At 37.7% G+C, this 15,189-nt stretch overlaps 1 protein-coding gene across 5 annotated transcripts in view; it reads left to right on the forward strand.

Moving 5' to 3' along the window:
- EIF4E (eukaryotic translation initiation factor 4E) overlaps positions 1–6,082 on the forward strand; it is a 46,290-nt gene extending 40,208 nt beyond the window's left edge. For all 5 annotated transcript variants that reach the window (XM_089303070.1, XM_089303068.1, XM_089303071.1 and 2 more), the window contains 2 exons: positions 2,176–2,315; positions 4,999–6,082. In XM_089303070.1, coding sequence (XP_089159196.1) covers positions 2,176–2,315; positions 4,999–5,113 — 255 coding nt within the window. In that variant the 3' untranslated portion in view covers positions 5,114–6,082. The remainder of the gene's footprint in view (positions 1–2,175; positions 2,316–4,998) is intronic.
- The last annotated feature ends 9,107 nt before the right edge of the window (positions 6,083–15,189 follow it).

Below are 15,189 nucleotides of genomic sequence, written 5' to 3' on the forward strand. Positions count from 1 at the left end.
ACAGAGAAGTAGAGAGAGAGAGAGGTCTTCCATCGGCTGGTTCACTCCGCAAGTGGCTACAATGGCCAGAGCTGAGCTGATTCAGTCAGGAGCCAGGAACTTCTTCCAGGTCTCCCACATGGGTGCAAGGGTGCCCAAGGACTTGGGCCATTCTCTGGTGTTTTCCCAGGTGCATTAGCAGGGAGCTGGATTGGAAGTGGAGCAACTGGGACTCAAACCAGTGCCCATATGCATTGCTAGCACTGCAGGCTGTGGCTTTAACTCACTGTGCCACAGGGCCGACCCCAGATATATATCTTTAAAAAAACAAAAAAGGATTTAAAAATACTCAAAACAGAAAATACTAAGTTAGCAGCCATTTTTATTCTATCATGTGAATCCTGTGTACCCACACTGGGACAGTGAAACATTCTCACAAGTCAGGTATACAGTGATTGACAGTTAACTGCCATCTTCCACAATAAGTTCACACTGAGCATTTTATTAACCTCAAAGTTAATAGAACCTCACATTTGTATGATTGATGCTTTTTTTTTTTCAACTTATAGAATTGCTATTAATGTGTTCAGTGATTTTTTTTTTTTTTAGATTCATATTGGATGTAAGCTGGAACTTTTGGATTTAAGTGACACATTAAATATGTGATAATAGGTATTTTCTATAGTCAGAAGTTCCAGACCCCGAACTTTCAGAAACAGGGTTTATGGTCTGCTTTTCCCTAGTGCATAACATAATATCCGTTTTAGTTAGCACTTATTAAGTTAAGCACTTGATAAATATTTGAATGTAATAAGAGATAATTTTGACTTTGGTGATCAGCAGTAATTACCACTTTATAATTTCACCTTAAAAAGGGCATTTCAGTTTTACAAGGTAACAGCAATGCTTTCAAACTGTGCTATAGTGATGGCTGCACAAAAATGCTGAATGTACTTAATGCCACTAACCTGTATACTTTAAAATGGTTAAAATAGCAAATTTGTTTCGTAATTCTTTTTACAAATTATTTTTAAACTCAGTAATGTATCAATGATTGAGTTTCAGGTTAATAGATCTGTATTATTATTTTGAATAACTGTAGAATTCTATTTGGTATATATAAAATAAATTATTATCTCTGCACTGATGAATTTTTAAATTGTAATGTTTGGTATTAATGATACCTTGACAAATACCCTTAGCTGTACATCATTTTGTACCACTTTTTAGGTATAGTATTAGAGAAATAGAAATATAGATTTTAAACATTTACTACATATTACTAAACTTCCTGGTGCAGAGATAAAAATCCATGTACATTTTATCCTGTTTTCATTAGTTTCCTTATATCTTAAAATATAGCAGATTGTGTACATTTTGCTAATCAGAAAGCTTAACAATCATAGTCTGTTGCTGTCATTGCTGCAGGGTCATTTCCATTACTTCTTTGTGAACTCTGCTATTCTAAAATGGTAGTAAGTACTCATGAAAAGCGGGAGCAAGGTAGCTAATCTAACTATGAGTAGCTATTTCAGTTATTTCCTGAAGAATTTGTTGGCCAAAAAGTATAAGCGATGATGGAGCAAATGAATATTAATAAAATTCAGCTTTGTATGTCCTGACATCAGTTGCCCAGTTTGCTGATAAAGTTAAAACAGCTCTTAATGTACTTGATATGAAATTAACAAGCAGTCGGATTGGCATTGTGCCTCAGTGGATTAAGTCACTGCCTGCGATACTAGCATGCCATTTGAATGCCTGTTGGAGTCTGCTGCTCCATTTCCCATCCATCTCCCTGCTAATGTGCCTTGGAAGGTAGTGGAAGATGGCCCAAGTTCTTGGGTCCCTGACACCGTGTGAAAGACCTGGATGGAGTTCCAGGTCCTGAGTTCACTCTCACAAAGCCTGGCTATTGTGGCCATTTGGGAAGTGAACCAACGGATAGAAGATTGCTGTCTCTCCCTATGTGTCATTGTGCCTTTCAAATAGATAAGTAAAATCTTTAAGAAGTGTAATTTATCAAGCAAATGTTTTTCAGTGCAAGAAATTATGTATATGAATAAAGTTTAGACACTTAAAAATCAACTCAATTTAAAATTTTAGTCTTGTTTAAATACAAACAAGTATGGAAAGAGATGTTTGCAGTCTAATGAGTGGTTCATAATCTATTGAATGTAATTTGCTTTTTTTTTTAAGCTGCTGTGCCTTATTGGAGAATCTTTTGATGACTACAGCGATGATGTATGTGGAGCTGTTGTTAATGTTAGAGCTAAAGGTGATAAAATAGCAATATGGACTACTGAATGTGAAAATAGAGATGCTGTTACACATATAGGGTAAGTTTTGCTTTTTGCCTTTTTTGCTTTTACAATATGAAGATAAGTAAAACCAGAAGATTTTCTGTTTATATCTTTTAAAATACTGAAGCTTGCAGATTGTTACTTTTCTTATATTGTTTTTGTGGATACTTTTACAATTTTGAACTGTGGTGGTGCTCAGTGTCTTCATATTTTTTCATTTCTATATAAGTGTATTTTTCTTAGTGGAATACATGATCATTAGAGCAGTCCAGTTTGACATGTAGCAGTTAATACATTTACTAAATGAGAATGCAAGTTTCCTTTTTCTATTTTGAAAAGTAGAATTTGAAAAAATACAGCTTTGAAAAACATTAATACTGAAATAATTCATTGAGCACATATATGCTACATACACTTTTCATTGAAATTTAAGTAAGATATGAGTTTTGTCTGTATTTACTTACTTTTTAAATTTTTTTAATGATTTACTTATTTATTTGCAAGATAAGAGTTACATTACAGATAGAGAATGAGAGGGAGAGATTTCCATCCATAGCATCCACAGGTTCACTCCCCAAATGGCGCAGTAGCCAGGGCTGGGCCAGGCTGAAGCTTGGAGCCTATAACTCCATCTGGATCTTAGTGTCATCTGCTGCTTTCCCAGGCCTATTAGTAGCAGGGAGCTGGATTGGAAGTGGAGCAGCTAGCACTCGAACGGTGCTCATATAATGGAATGTGGGCATGTGCTGGCAGAGGCTTAACCTGCTTCCTGCCCACAAAACCAGTCCATGAGTTTTGTATGTATTTAAAACCCACATTTGTGGGTATTTGTACTCTTCTGGTCATTTTTATTTGCAAAGTGATTGCTAACACTCAAACATCAGTATTAGCTAGGATTTTCTTTTTACTACACTTAAATTATTAAAGTTTGGCTTTAAGTGTTGTTAAATTTAAATACTAGGGTCCAGTGCCATGGCTCATTTCGCTAATGCTCTGCCTGCGGCGCCAGCATCCCATATGGGCGCTGGGTTGTAGTCCTAGTTGCTCTTCTTCCTGTCCAGCTCTCTGCTGTGGCCCGGGAGGGCAGTGGAGGATGGCCCAAGTGCTTGGGCCCTGCACCCCATGGGAGACTGGAAGGAAGCACCCGGCTCCTGGCTTCGGATTGGCGTAGCTCCGGCAGTAGTGGCCATTTGGAGAGTGAACCAATGGAAGGAGGACCTTTCTCTCTGTCTTTCTCTCTCTTACTGTCTAACTCTGTCAAATAAAAAAAGTTTAAATACTAGTTATTGAAAGGTCCAAATATGTTTGATTTTCCTCTTTTTGATTTTTCAAATATTGTAAATTTCTCTGTGAACATACTTCTTGCCTAAAACCAAAGATATAGAAACTTATTTGAGAGGCAGATAAGAGACAGAGATCTCTCATCTGCTTGTTCACTCCTCAGATGCCTGGGAACTGGGAACTCAATTCAAGTCTTCTTTGTAGGTGGAAGGGACTCCATTACTGACTCTTCACTGCTGCCTTCCAGAGTCTGCAGTAGCTCTAATGTGGAAAAGGAATGTTTTACGTGGTGTCTTAACCACTTAAATGCCTTCCCTGACTGCATGGTTTTTAAAGAGCAGATTTATGTGATTTTGCAGACAAGATTTAATCTTTCTTTTTTTTTTTTTTTTTTTTTTATTTTTATTTTTTGACAGGCAGAGTGGACAGTGAGAGAGAGAGACAGAGAGAAAGGTCTTCCTTTGCCGTTGGTTCACCCTCCAATGGCCGCCGCGGTCGGCGCACTGCGGCCGGCGCACCGCGCTGATCCGATGGCAGGAGCCAGGAGCCAGGAGCCAGGTGCTTTTCCTGGTCTCCCATGGGGTGCAGGGCCCAAGCACCTGGGCCATCCTCCACTGCACTCCCTGGCCACAGCAGAGGGCTGGCCTGGAAGAGGGGCAACCGGGACAGAATCTGGCGCCCTGACCGGGACTAGAACCCGGTGTGCCGGCGCCGCTAGGCGGAGGATTAGCCTAGTGAGCCGCGGCACCGGCCTAATCTTTCTTTTAATACAGTATCACTGCCCTTAGAATAACTTCATTGTGGACTCATTACATTTTGTTCTTAAAATAGTCACATCTTATTTGGAAATCATGTTGTAGGGTTAATACAGCAGAAGTTCTGTGTGTTTTAAATTACCCTTTAAAAATAAGTTCAATATGTTGAATTTCTTTGTGTTCAATCTTGTCAGTAATGGATATGATAAATGTAACTGGGTAGTGATATATAGTGTTTACTAGGCTTCAAATGTATTATAGCATTTTAAGGAATGAAAATAGGTATGTGCAGGGTACTGGTTTTTTTATAAGTATGTTGTAAGTTAAGTATGCTTCTGACATGATTCCACATACCTACTTGTGATAATCTGAGTGTGTTTTCACTCCTGGACTATGAATGTCATGAAGTCCAAGGAGGATCCCTGCTTTGCTCACCATTTGGTAATTACCACATTACCTGGTACATGCTTGATTGACTGTAGCAAAGATTATTGTGAAAATGAAGAGTACATTATGCTAAAAAAGATGTGTAATTTCCTATTTCACTCTAAAGCCCACTTTTTTTAAAGTTTCAAAACTAATTTTAATTAAAAAATTTTTAAATATTTGTTTTAGTTTTTAAATTTAATTAATTTTTTTAGGTGAACAAAAATTAATAGCAGCTTTCCTTCTTTTTCTTCCAGGAGGGTATACAAGGAAAGGTTAGGACTTCCTCCAAAGATAGTGATTGGTTATCAGTCCCATGCAGACACAGCTACTAAGAGCGGCTCCACCACTAAAAATAGGTTTGTTGTTTAAGAAGACACCTTTTGAGTATTCTCATAGGAGACTGCGTCAAGCAATCGAGATTTGGGAGCTGAACCAAAGCCTCTTCAAAAGCAGAGTGGACTGCATTTAAATTTGATTTCCATCTAAATGTTGCTAAGATATAAGAGAAGTCTCATTCGCCTTTGTCTTGTACTTCTGTGTTCATTTTTTTTTTTTTAATTTTGGCTAGAGTGTCCACTACCCCAATCAAAGAATTACATACAGTATACATCTTCCCCATGATCCTTATGTGTTCCTGGCCCATTCTGTAATAGTTTAGTAGAATTATACAAACACATTTTACCCATCCACAATATTAAAAAAAGAACTTACATTTCTATACCTTACAGGAAAAAAATACTGTTTATGTTCCATTGTATGCAGGAGCATATTTTGCTGGTTTGAAAGAGTATGATGCATACAGTTTTCTAGCAATTTTCCTTGTTTCTTTTTACAGCATCATCTTTGCTGTACTTTTGCTGATGGCTGCTAGATTTTAATTTATTTGTTTCCCTATTTGATAACATTAGTGATTCTGATTTCAGTTTTTCATTTGTTTTGCTTTTGTTTTTTCCTCATGTAACATTGGTGAAGGATCCAGGAATATGACACAAAGGTGGAATAAACATTAATTTTGTGCATTCTTTGGTAATTTTTTTGTTTTTTGTAACTACAAAGCTTTGCTACAAATTTATGCATTTCATTCAAATCAGTGATCTATGTTTGTGTGATTTCCTAAACATAATTGTGGATTATAAAAAATGTAACATCATAATTACATTCCTAACTAGAATTAGTATGTCTGTTTTTGTATCTTTATGCTGTATTTTAACACTTTGTATTACTTAGGTTATTTTGCTTTGGTTAAAAATGGCTCAAGTAGAAAAGCGGTCCCATTCATATTAAGACAGTGTACAAAACTGTAAATAAAATGTGTACAGTGAATTGTCTTTTAGACAACTAGATTTGTCCTTTTATTTCCTCCATCTCTATTGAAGGAATTTGTACTTCTTATTGCCAGGCAGTCTCTGTTATGTCTTCTCTTGTAGTGTCTTCCCACATGAACAACATAAGTTTGCAGTACTAGTACATTATGTTTATTACAATTTTAATTAAATAGGTAGTATTATATATATGGAATTAAGCTGATATGGCTATCTTTTTTTTTTTTTTTTTATAAAGTAAGGCATAGTCCTTCAGTCTTAGGTAACTAATGTACCATTAATATCTTAAAATTCCTGAGAATTGGGATCTTGGTGCATATTCCTTTGATTGGTAGGAACAGTGGTTGTAAAACTTGGTTTCTGGATTGAGATGTTTTTATGTAATTGTCAATGATAGCATAGGGTAGGGGGCATATGCATTAAGAATTTTGTTAGTGTTGCTGTCTAAACAGAATGGAATAAACAGGAATCAAGATGTTTATATTGGTAAATTGTTATAGTATGGTTTTCTGTAAACTTGAAAACTTGATCTACTTTTTGTAGGTGTGATATGAAAGCAGACATTTTGTCTATAATGCATAATGAAATAGCTTAGACCATTTGAAATAAAGCATGGCTACCATAGACTAAAGAGTAAGCTGAACTAAGAGTGGAAATTTTAGTTGAGAGGAAAATTTGATTTTAAATGGTAATTACGAGTTGATCATTTAAAAACTGATAAACCTGATGGAGATCCTGTATACAATAAATGTGAAATTAATAGCATTGATTTCATTGTAGAATTTCAGAGCATTTTGATGAGTACCGCAAATTACCATCCTAATATTCTCAATGCCGTAAATGCCTCTTGTGCATTATTGTGGCAACTGAATCTTTTGTGTTCATATTCTCAACATGTTGTACCCTAGTGTCTGCTATTTAAGCTTGGGTGACTGGTAAAGCTGATGTGTTATCTGTGTTGACATGTGTGGCTATGCACACTTCAAGAACTTGCTTAAAATTGGTGGTGATTAGTGGTGTATTGGTAATGGATGAGTTTAGAGTAGTATATCCATTAGAAATTAAAGATACTCTAAGATGCAGTTCAGTTTTAAGAAGTAACAGTTTTTAGGGGTAGAGGAGGAATAAAACATTAAATGTACACAATTCTTAGAAAAAAATAACAGCATTTGATTATCATTACCATTTTGGAATCCCTATTTTAAATCTTCATAGAGTCAAGGAGGGATTATACATTACTGTGAATCATTTCTGGCAGTTGTCACTAAAATATCATAGGGACTTGCAGCTTTCTGTAACATCACTAGCATCTTACTTCCTGTCTCAACAGGATATTGTAAATGTATTTTCATAATCAAGAATTGAAATAATGTTTAATGGATAAACAGTAGTTCATTGTAGGGATGTGACATTTTATCTGATTAACTTTATTGCCCCTGTTTGGCACAACGATTGAGGAATACTATGTAAGAAATAATTTCTGTACTTATAAAGTAATGGTTATGTGTGCTAAGCAATGCTCCAGTCACTTTACAGTGCACATTAACCTGCATAATAATGCTTTCTGAAGTATGTGCTGTTAATCCATTCTACAAATGAAAAAAACAAGTATTAACTTCACAGCTTGTTGTTTGCAAAGTGTGAATTAGAATCCTGGGAATTTTGTTCCAGAGACTGTAAGTCAATATTACCCCTTTTCAGTAGAATAGGGCCTATTTGTAATAGGCTATCTTAAAAAAAAAAAAAAAAAAAGATTTATTTATTTATTTGAAAGTCAGAGTTACACAGAGAGAGGAGAGGCAGAGAGAGAGAGGTCTTCCATATGATGGTTCACTCTCCAATTGGCCGCAACAGCCGGAGTGCACCAATCCGAAGCCAGGAGCTTCTTCCGGGTTTCCTATGCGGGTGCAGGGACCCAAGAACTTGGGCCATCTTCTGCTGCTTTCCCAGGCCAAAGCTGAGAGCTGGATCGGAAGTGGAGCAGCCAGGACTAGAACCGGCGCCCACATGAGATGCCGGCGCTTCGGGCCACAGCGCCGGCCTCTGTAATAGACTACCGAAGTTGTATCAGATTATATTCAGCTTATAGGTAGGCGTATAAACATCTCTCCACTTTACTTACTTTGGTAAATCTATTAATGAATCCAGTAATAGATGGAAATTTTTTAGTCTCTATTACCAACAACTAAACTAGTCTGGGGAGTTTTGAACATTTGGAGGCAAAAGGTACAGGAGTATAGTATAAGTGACTGTTTCATACACAGTTTTAATTATATGTGCTCTATAGTATCTTCTAAGATAAATGGCAAAATCTAGATTCTTAAGTGCTGAAGTTGTATTCAAGAGGCTAATTTAAGTTTAGTAAGTCATTGTGATATAGCAGTGTTTGACATTTTTTTAAAAAAATTTATTTTATTTATTTGAAAGAGTTCAGAGAGAGGTAGAGAGACAGATAGAGTGAGGTCTTCCCTCCGCTGGTTTTCTTCCCAAAGGGCAACAATGGCTAGAGCTGAGCCAATCTGAAGCCAGTAGCCAGGAGCTTCCTCTGGGTCTCCCACATGGGTGCAAGGTCCAAGGAATTGAGCCATCCTGTGGTATTTACCCAGGCACATTAGCAGGGATCTAGATTGGAAGTGGAGCAGCCAGGACTCGAACCAGCACCTATATGGGATGCCAGTGCTGCAGGATGTGGCTTTAACTCACTGTGCCAGTGCCAGCCTGTGTTTTTACATATTAAACTTAGAACAAGTTAATGACAGATTTCTGTGCTACCTGTTATTTCTAAATCTTTCTTATGGTTTGCCTACCTTTACTGAGTACTGGGGGAAAAAAACTAAACAATTGAGTTTTCTCTCATGGATTAGACCTTTACACAAATTCAGAATTTTAAGCCAGATTGACATTGAAAAGCAAAATTCATTCGAGTCTTTGGAGACCAGTATAAAAATTGGGTGTCTAGAAACTTATAGCAATTCTATATTGTGACATTAAATCTATGTGATCATTCTAGTTATTTAAAAAATATATGTTTAGCAAAAAGTTTGAGGCTACTTCAGAAAACTTGTGAATATATGGAAGTTAAAGATAAGTTTATTTTGGTGCAAAGTTTTTTGAGATCTATAATCTTTTTTTTCCACCTGATTTTGTTTTTTTTTTTCTTTTATTTAATAAATATAAATTTCCAAAGTACAACCTTTGGATTATAGTGGCTTTTCCCGCAACAACCTCCCTCCCACCTGCAACCATCCCATCTCCCACTCCCTCTCCCATCCCATTCTTCATCAAAATTCATTTTCAACTATCTTTACATACAGAAGATCAACTTAGCATATACTAAGTAAAGACTTCAACAGACTGCACCCACATAGACACATGAAGTATAGAGTACTATTTGAGTAGCAGTTTTACTGTTAATTTGCATAGTACAACGAATTAAGGACAGAGATCCTACCTACATGGGGAGTAGGTGTACAGTGACTCCCGTTGTTGATTTAACAATTGACACTCTTATTTATGATGTCAGTAATCACCCAAGGCTCTTGTCATAAGCTGCCAAGCCTATGGATGAAATCCATAATCTTAATGCTGGTTTTCCATGAACTTTTTGGGAACCCCCTCAAGCCTGACAGTGTAGTTTCAGGGTTAAGATTGGTCATTCAGCATTGAAGTGGAGAAGCGTAATTCGAGCTTCTTTTCCCCAGAAGTCCAGGACAGCTCATTTCTCATCATTGGCTAAAACAAGAAAGTCTGGTATTCGGTCTACACTATGCAGTGTACAACTGATGAGTTTAGTGTCAAAATTTTGGTCTTCCTAAGCATCTTATAATATTCTTGTCATTCTGTTTATTGTGGCTTTATGAAGTAGATAGGCTGCCTTCCTACTACCTTGGGTAGTTGTAGCTTTTTAGTATTCTTGTGTCTTCTGCTGATAGAAGCAAAAAATGATAGGTGTAGGAATGTTATCAGGTGGGTAGTGTTCTCATTTCCAATTCAGAGCAACCAATTTTCACATTTTAATCTTATCCCTTTTTTCTTTAGACTTTGTAATTCCTTGTGATTTTCAACAGAAGTCACTTCGCTACCTTCTGCCTTCAACATAGCTTTTAGATAATAATTCATGATTAAAACTTGCAATGTGGTATACTTCTGCGTACATACGGGTTTTGTAATTGTATTGATCACCTCTATTTACTATGCTCTGGGAGTTGGGCATATACTAAGAACAAAATGGACTGGGTCCCTGATCTAAAATTTTAAAAGCAGGCATATATACAGTATAAGTGAGTCTTCATAAGGTTCTACAGATAGTTTTTGTTCTATTGGACTAGAACTCCTAGGATTTATATTACCTGGGATTATGTTATCCAGAGGTAAATACAAAATGATCTTGGTACAAAGACTTACAACTCGAACTTGGAGTCTAAACAGATCATGCCACAGGGGAACTGCAGCAAACCTGCACTTAACAAATTACAGCTTTTGCAAGACCTTGTTTCTGCTTTGTTACTGAACTATGTGGTTGTCCAAGCAAAGTTTTGTGACTGTTTTTTGATTGTGTGACTGCACCTTAAAGAAATCTCACCTTTCATTATTTTGAGTATATGTTATTTTTAATGTGTCTGCATTGGTGTGGATTTAGAGATAGCAGTCATTTCTCCAGCCACTTTCCCCAAATAATTGTTCCTTGATTTTTTTTTTCCTTCACTGTTTGACCCACATTAAACATTACATATGCGTATTTTATTTTTCTTCCCTACAGGAGGGTAGAGGGTGAAATTTTTCTGTCTCCTTCCATCCCATTCTTTTCAAGGTACCATTCAGGTTTCTTAGAAATGTCTAGAAATTTTCTTTGCATGCCCCAGATGTATGTGTGTGCACATGTTTGTAACTTTGGTGACAGAAATCATTTTTTATTGGTGATTTCCACACTTACTGTGGTGCGCGTGGAAGGCATTTTTATTAATTGTGTAGTGTTCCACTATATGGATTCATTTCCTATTGGTGAGTAGACTGACTTCCTCCTCCGTCCTGGACTTGTTGCCTTCATACCCAGTACTGTTTGTCCTGTGTCCATGTAGTGAGCGTGAAGAAGACAGACTGCGTTTTTTCTGCAGTGCTCTCCAGCACTTACTCTATACTTTTGACACTCAGACTCTTCTGCTGCACAGAGTGGACCATTATTTGTTTTGCAGTTTTCTAAGTTTTGCAGTTGTAGTCATCATGATTTGTTGTCTTCTGGTGAGTCTTACGAGTCAACGTTGTAAATAAAAGTAAAATAATGTATTTGGTAGATTGTACTTTTTCCCAATGAAAGGCAGGAGCTAGTATCTACTTCCATTTTAGGACCATAAATGTTAGGAAATCTTCATTCAAATGCTGTGATGGTAGAGGTGGTTTTATTATTTAGCCTTATACTGAGTTTCCTAATTTTCTAAATGAAAGTATTTCTCGGACATCTTTATTTTCATAATTTGTTTTCCTTGGTATTTGGTTTGTCTCAAACTATAATTTTTCTGCTTTAGTTTTATTCATCCTTTGACTTGATATCACGTGAATGGTGTGCAGAATACCTATGGGTTTTTTTTAAGGATTTATTTATTTGAAAGAGTTACACAGAGAGAAGGAGAGGCAGAGAGAGAGAGAGAGGTCTTCATCTGCTGGTTCACTCTCCAATTAGCCACAACATCCCGAGCTGAGCTGATCAGGAGCCAGGAACAACTTCTGGGTCTCCTACATGGGTATAGGGGCCCAAGGACATGGGCCATCTTCCACTGCTTTCCACTACATAGCAGAGAGCTGGATCGGAAGAGGAGCAGCTGGGACTCGAACTGGCCCCATATGGGATGCCGGCACTGCAGGTAGCAGCTTTACCCACTATGCCACAGCGCCAGCCCCTTGACATTATGTTTTGATGTTTAGGATTTCCATAGGAAATGTGAGGTCTAAGATTTGTTTCAACTTTACCCTGTTTTGTATTGTTTCTTTTTGTCAAAATGACATTGAAGCATTTTGCGTATACTCTGGGGACTCTTGTGTTCTACCACTGCCTTCAACATAGCTTTTAGACAATAATTCATTATTAAAACTTGCAATGTGGTACACTTCTGCATACATACGGGTTTTGTAATTGGGCCAGAATGATATTTAAGGGAATCAAGTTACTGTGTAGCACAACTGTTCTTTTAGGAAGCCTCTAATCATTTGCCTCTCTTCATGCCTTTTAACATTTATAAGGGTTCTGCTGGCTTGTCTTCATGTACTGTGCTTGGCTTCACTTGTACCAGTGATTTTGCAATCTGTGTCCTTAACCGTGATATTCTCCTGTTCTTAATTCTGTTTTTCTTTGCTGAGTAGATCTTTGTTAGAAGTCTGCAAATTGCAAACTGTAGGCCAAATATGACCCAGGTTATGCATCTAGAGCTGTTTTGGTGCCACACTGGCAGACTTAAGGGGTGACTGGTTGTAAGGCCCAACTTTGCTCTCTGACTTTAAATTTTCTGTAGTGATGATGTTGTTGGCAAAAAGCAGGTATTTAACCCACTTGGCATTTTCTGTTGACTTCCAAAAATTCCTACCTAACAATGGCTTTATCATCAATATGATCAGTGAAGCTTCATTTGCATCCTTATCTACCTCTTCTCACCTTCCACTTAGTGTCCTGTGTCCACTTGTAGCTTCTCAAATTTGTCTCCCTCTGGTTGTTCCTGTCTAGATTCTTATCCTGAATGATACCTCAAGTAACCTCCCTACCTTTTACTTATGCCTTCAATTATTATGCTTCTTGTTTAAAGTGGAAAATACTGACACCTATGTACTTATTATCATTGTAATAATTTTTTTAACAATCACTCCTTATGGTTTATAAATTATCCAACAAAGCTATTTTCATGCTGTAGGACTGTCTCACTCGTGTTTGTTGTCTTACCTAAAGCAGCATGTAATGTACATGTATTTGCTTCTTGCCTTAATGCTATAAGTAAAGGAGGCCGAGTACAGTATGAAGAAAAATTAAACCAAAAGTAAGATTAGCATGCCAAATGAGTTCCATAGAGCCCATTCTAGTGGTCAGATGAAAGAAGCAGCAGTTCACTCAAAAATGCAACTGCCATTTTTTGCCGTAAATAATCTAGCAGGCTGTGCCAAAAGGAGAAAGAATCCAGTGAGTACTTCATGGTAAGGTTAAAGAAGAAACACTTGCCCCAGGAAATGTACACACACTTAGGGGCAGACAGCTGGAGTTCAAATTTTCGTTCTGCTATATATTAGCTAGCTGTAACTCAAGTTGTGCTCTAAGCTGGTCTCATCTGATACAAGAAGAAACTCGTAAGACTTAAATAAGTTTCTTTGTATATAGAGCAAAGGATAGTGCTTGGTACGTGGGAGTGTTTAATGGATGTTAGTCAACCTTCTTCCATGAATATTCATAAAAGAGTATCATCCTATAGAACTCTATCACAAATTACAATTCCACAAATGTAATTGGGAGGGGAATCAACCACATTTCTGAGGTGTAAGCTTATTAATCCTAATTTATATAGTTTCAGGGTGGATGGTTTTTAATCTTTTCTTTTTTAAAAGATTACTTATTTGAGGGGCCGATGCTGTGGCATAGCAGGTAAAATCGCTGTCTGCAGTGCTGGCCGCCTATGCTGGTTCAAGTCCTGGCTGCTCTGCTTCCAGTCCAGATCTCTGCTCTGGCCTGGGAAAGCAGTTGAAGATGCTTGGACCCCTGCACCTGCATAGGAGACCTGGAAGAAGCTGACTCTTGGCTTCAGATTGGCCCAGTCCAGCCATTGCAGCCAGGTGGGGAGTGAACCAGCAGATGAAAGACTTCTTGGAAAGGCAGAGAGAGAGAGCTCTTCTGGTTCACTTCCCAAGTGCCCGCTACTGCCCAGGCCAGGCCAAAACCAGGAACTTAGAATCCTACCCAGGTCTCCCATGTAGGTGCAGGGGCCCAATGACTTGGGCCATCTTCTGTTGCTTTCCCATATGCCTTAGGGAGCTGGATCAGAAGTAGAGCAGCAGGACCTCAAACTGGTGCCCTTATGGGATGCTGGTGCTACAGAGGGTGGGTTAACTCACTAAGACACCACCAGCCCCAAATCTAATAGTTTTGATAAAGTGTGTAATCCTCCAAGGATAGTATAACCTTACTTATAATTGATACTGATTTGATACACATAGATCAAATTATAAGTACTATTTAGGGATTCTGTAGTTCTCCTGAAACTACTCCATAGATTCATTAGGCTGAGGGTCCTTGTGTTCCCAGGTTAAAGCCTCCTAACCTAGTGATGTGGTAATGGGTGCATAAATATTTGAATCAATGGTTATTAAATCTGTCAGACTAGCACCCCATATGTAAAAACATGTACCAAAGCGTACATTTATCCCAAAATTTCACAGGTAATATAACATGTTTACCTACTTTTGTTTTTTTTTTTTTTTTTTGCCAGGCAGAGTTAGAGACAGAGAGAAAGGTCTTCCTTCCGTTGGTTCACTCCCCTAATGGCTGTACAGCCGGCGCTGCGCCAATCCAAAACCAGGAGCTGGGTACTTCCTTCCGGTCTCCCATGCGGGTGCAGGGCCCAAGCACTTGGGCCATCCTCCACTGCCCTCCTGGGCCACAGCAGAGAGCTGCACTGGAAGAGGAGCAACTGGGACTAGAACCCCGGGGTGCCAGCGCCACAGGTGGAGGATTAGCCAAGTGAGCCATGGTGCCGGCCAACCTACATTTTTTTTTTAAGCAGGAAAAAATCACTTACTACAGAATAATAATAAGAGTGGAGTAGCTTTAAGTAAAATATTTTAGCTCAAACATAATTATATAGTGAAGTTATCTGATAATTGAATTTATGCCTAATATCTACAATACAGTGACTCAAATGCACACTATTAAATAATTTACTCAGAAATAGTGAAGAATACAGTAAAGTTCTGGATTAAAAAGTACATCAACTTACATTACACTATTCCTGGAAAATTCAGAGTACAAGTTGTGCAAAAATAGATTTCATGTGGGTTTTCAGTACTAATTATTTGGAAAATTTCCATGAATATCTAGGAAAGTATTTGAATATCTTCTGGTTCACTGTGATGCATGTTCATCCCTAAGTAATGCCA

Source organism: Oryctolagus cuniculus, chromosome 8, assembly GCF_051225735.1.
Source record: "Oryctolagus cuniculus isolate XC-2025 breed Fujian yellow rabbit chromosome 8, ASM5122573v1, whole genome shotgun sequence".
In the NCBI taxonomy this organism is placed as follows: domain Eukaryota; kingdom Metazoa; phylum Chordata; class Mammalia; order Lagomorpha; family Leporidae; genus Oryctolagus; species Oryctolagus cuniculus.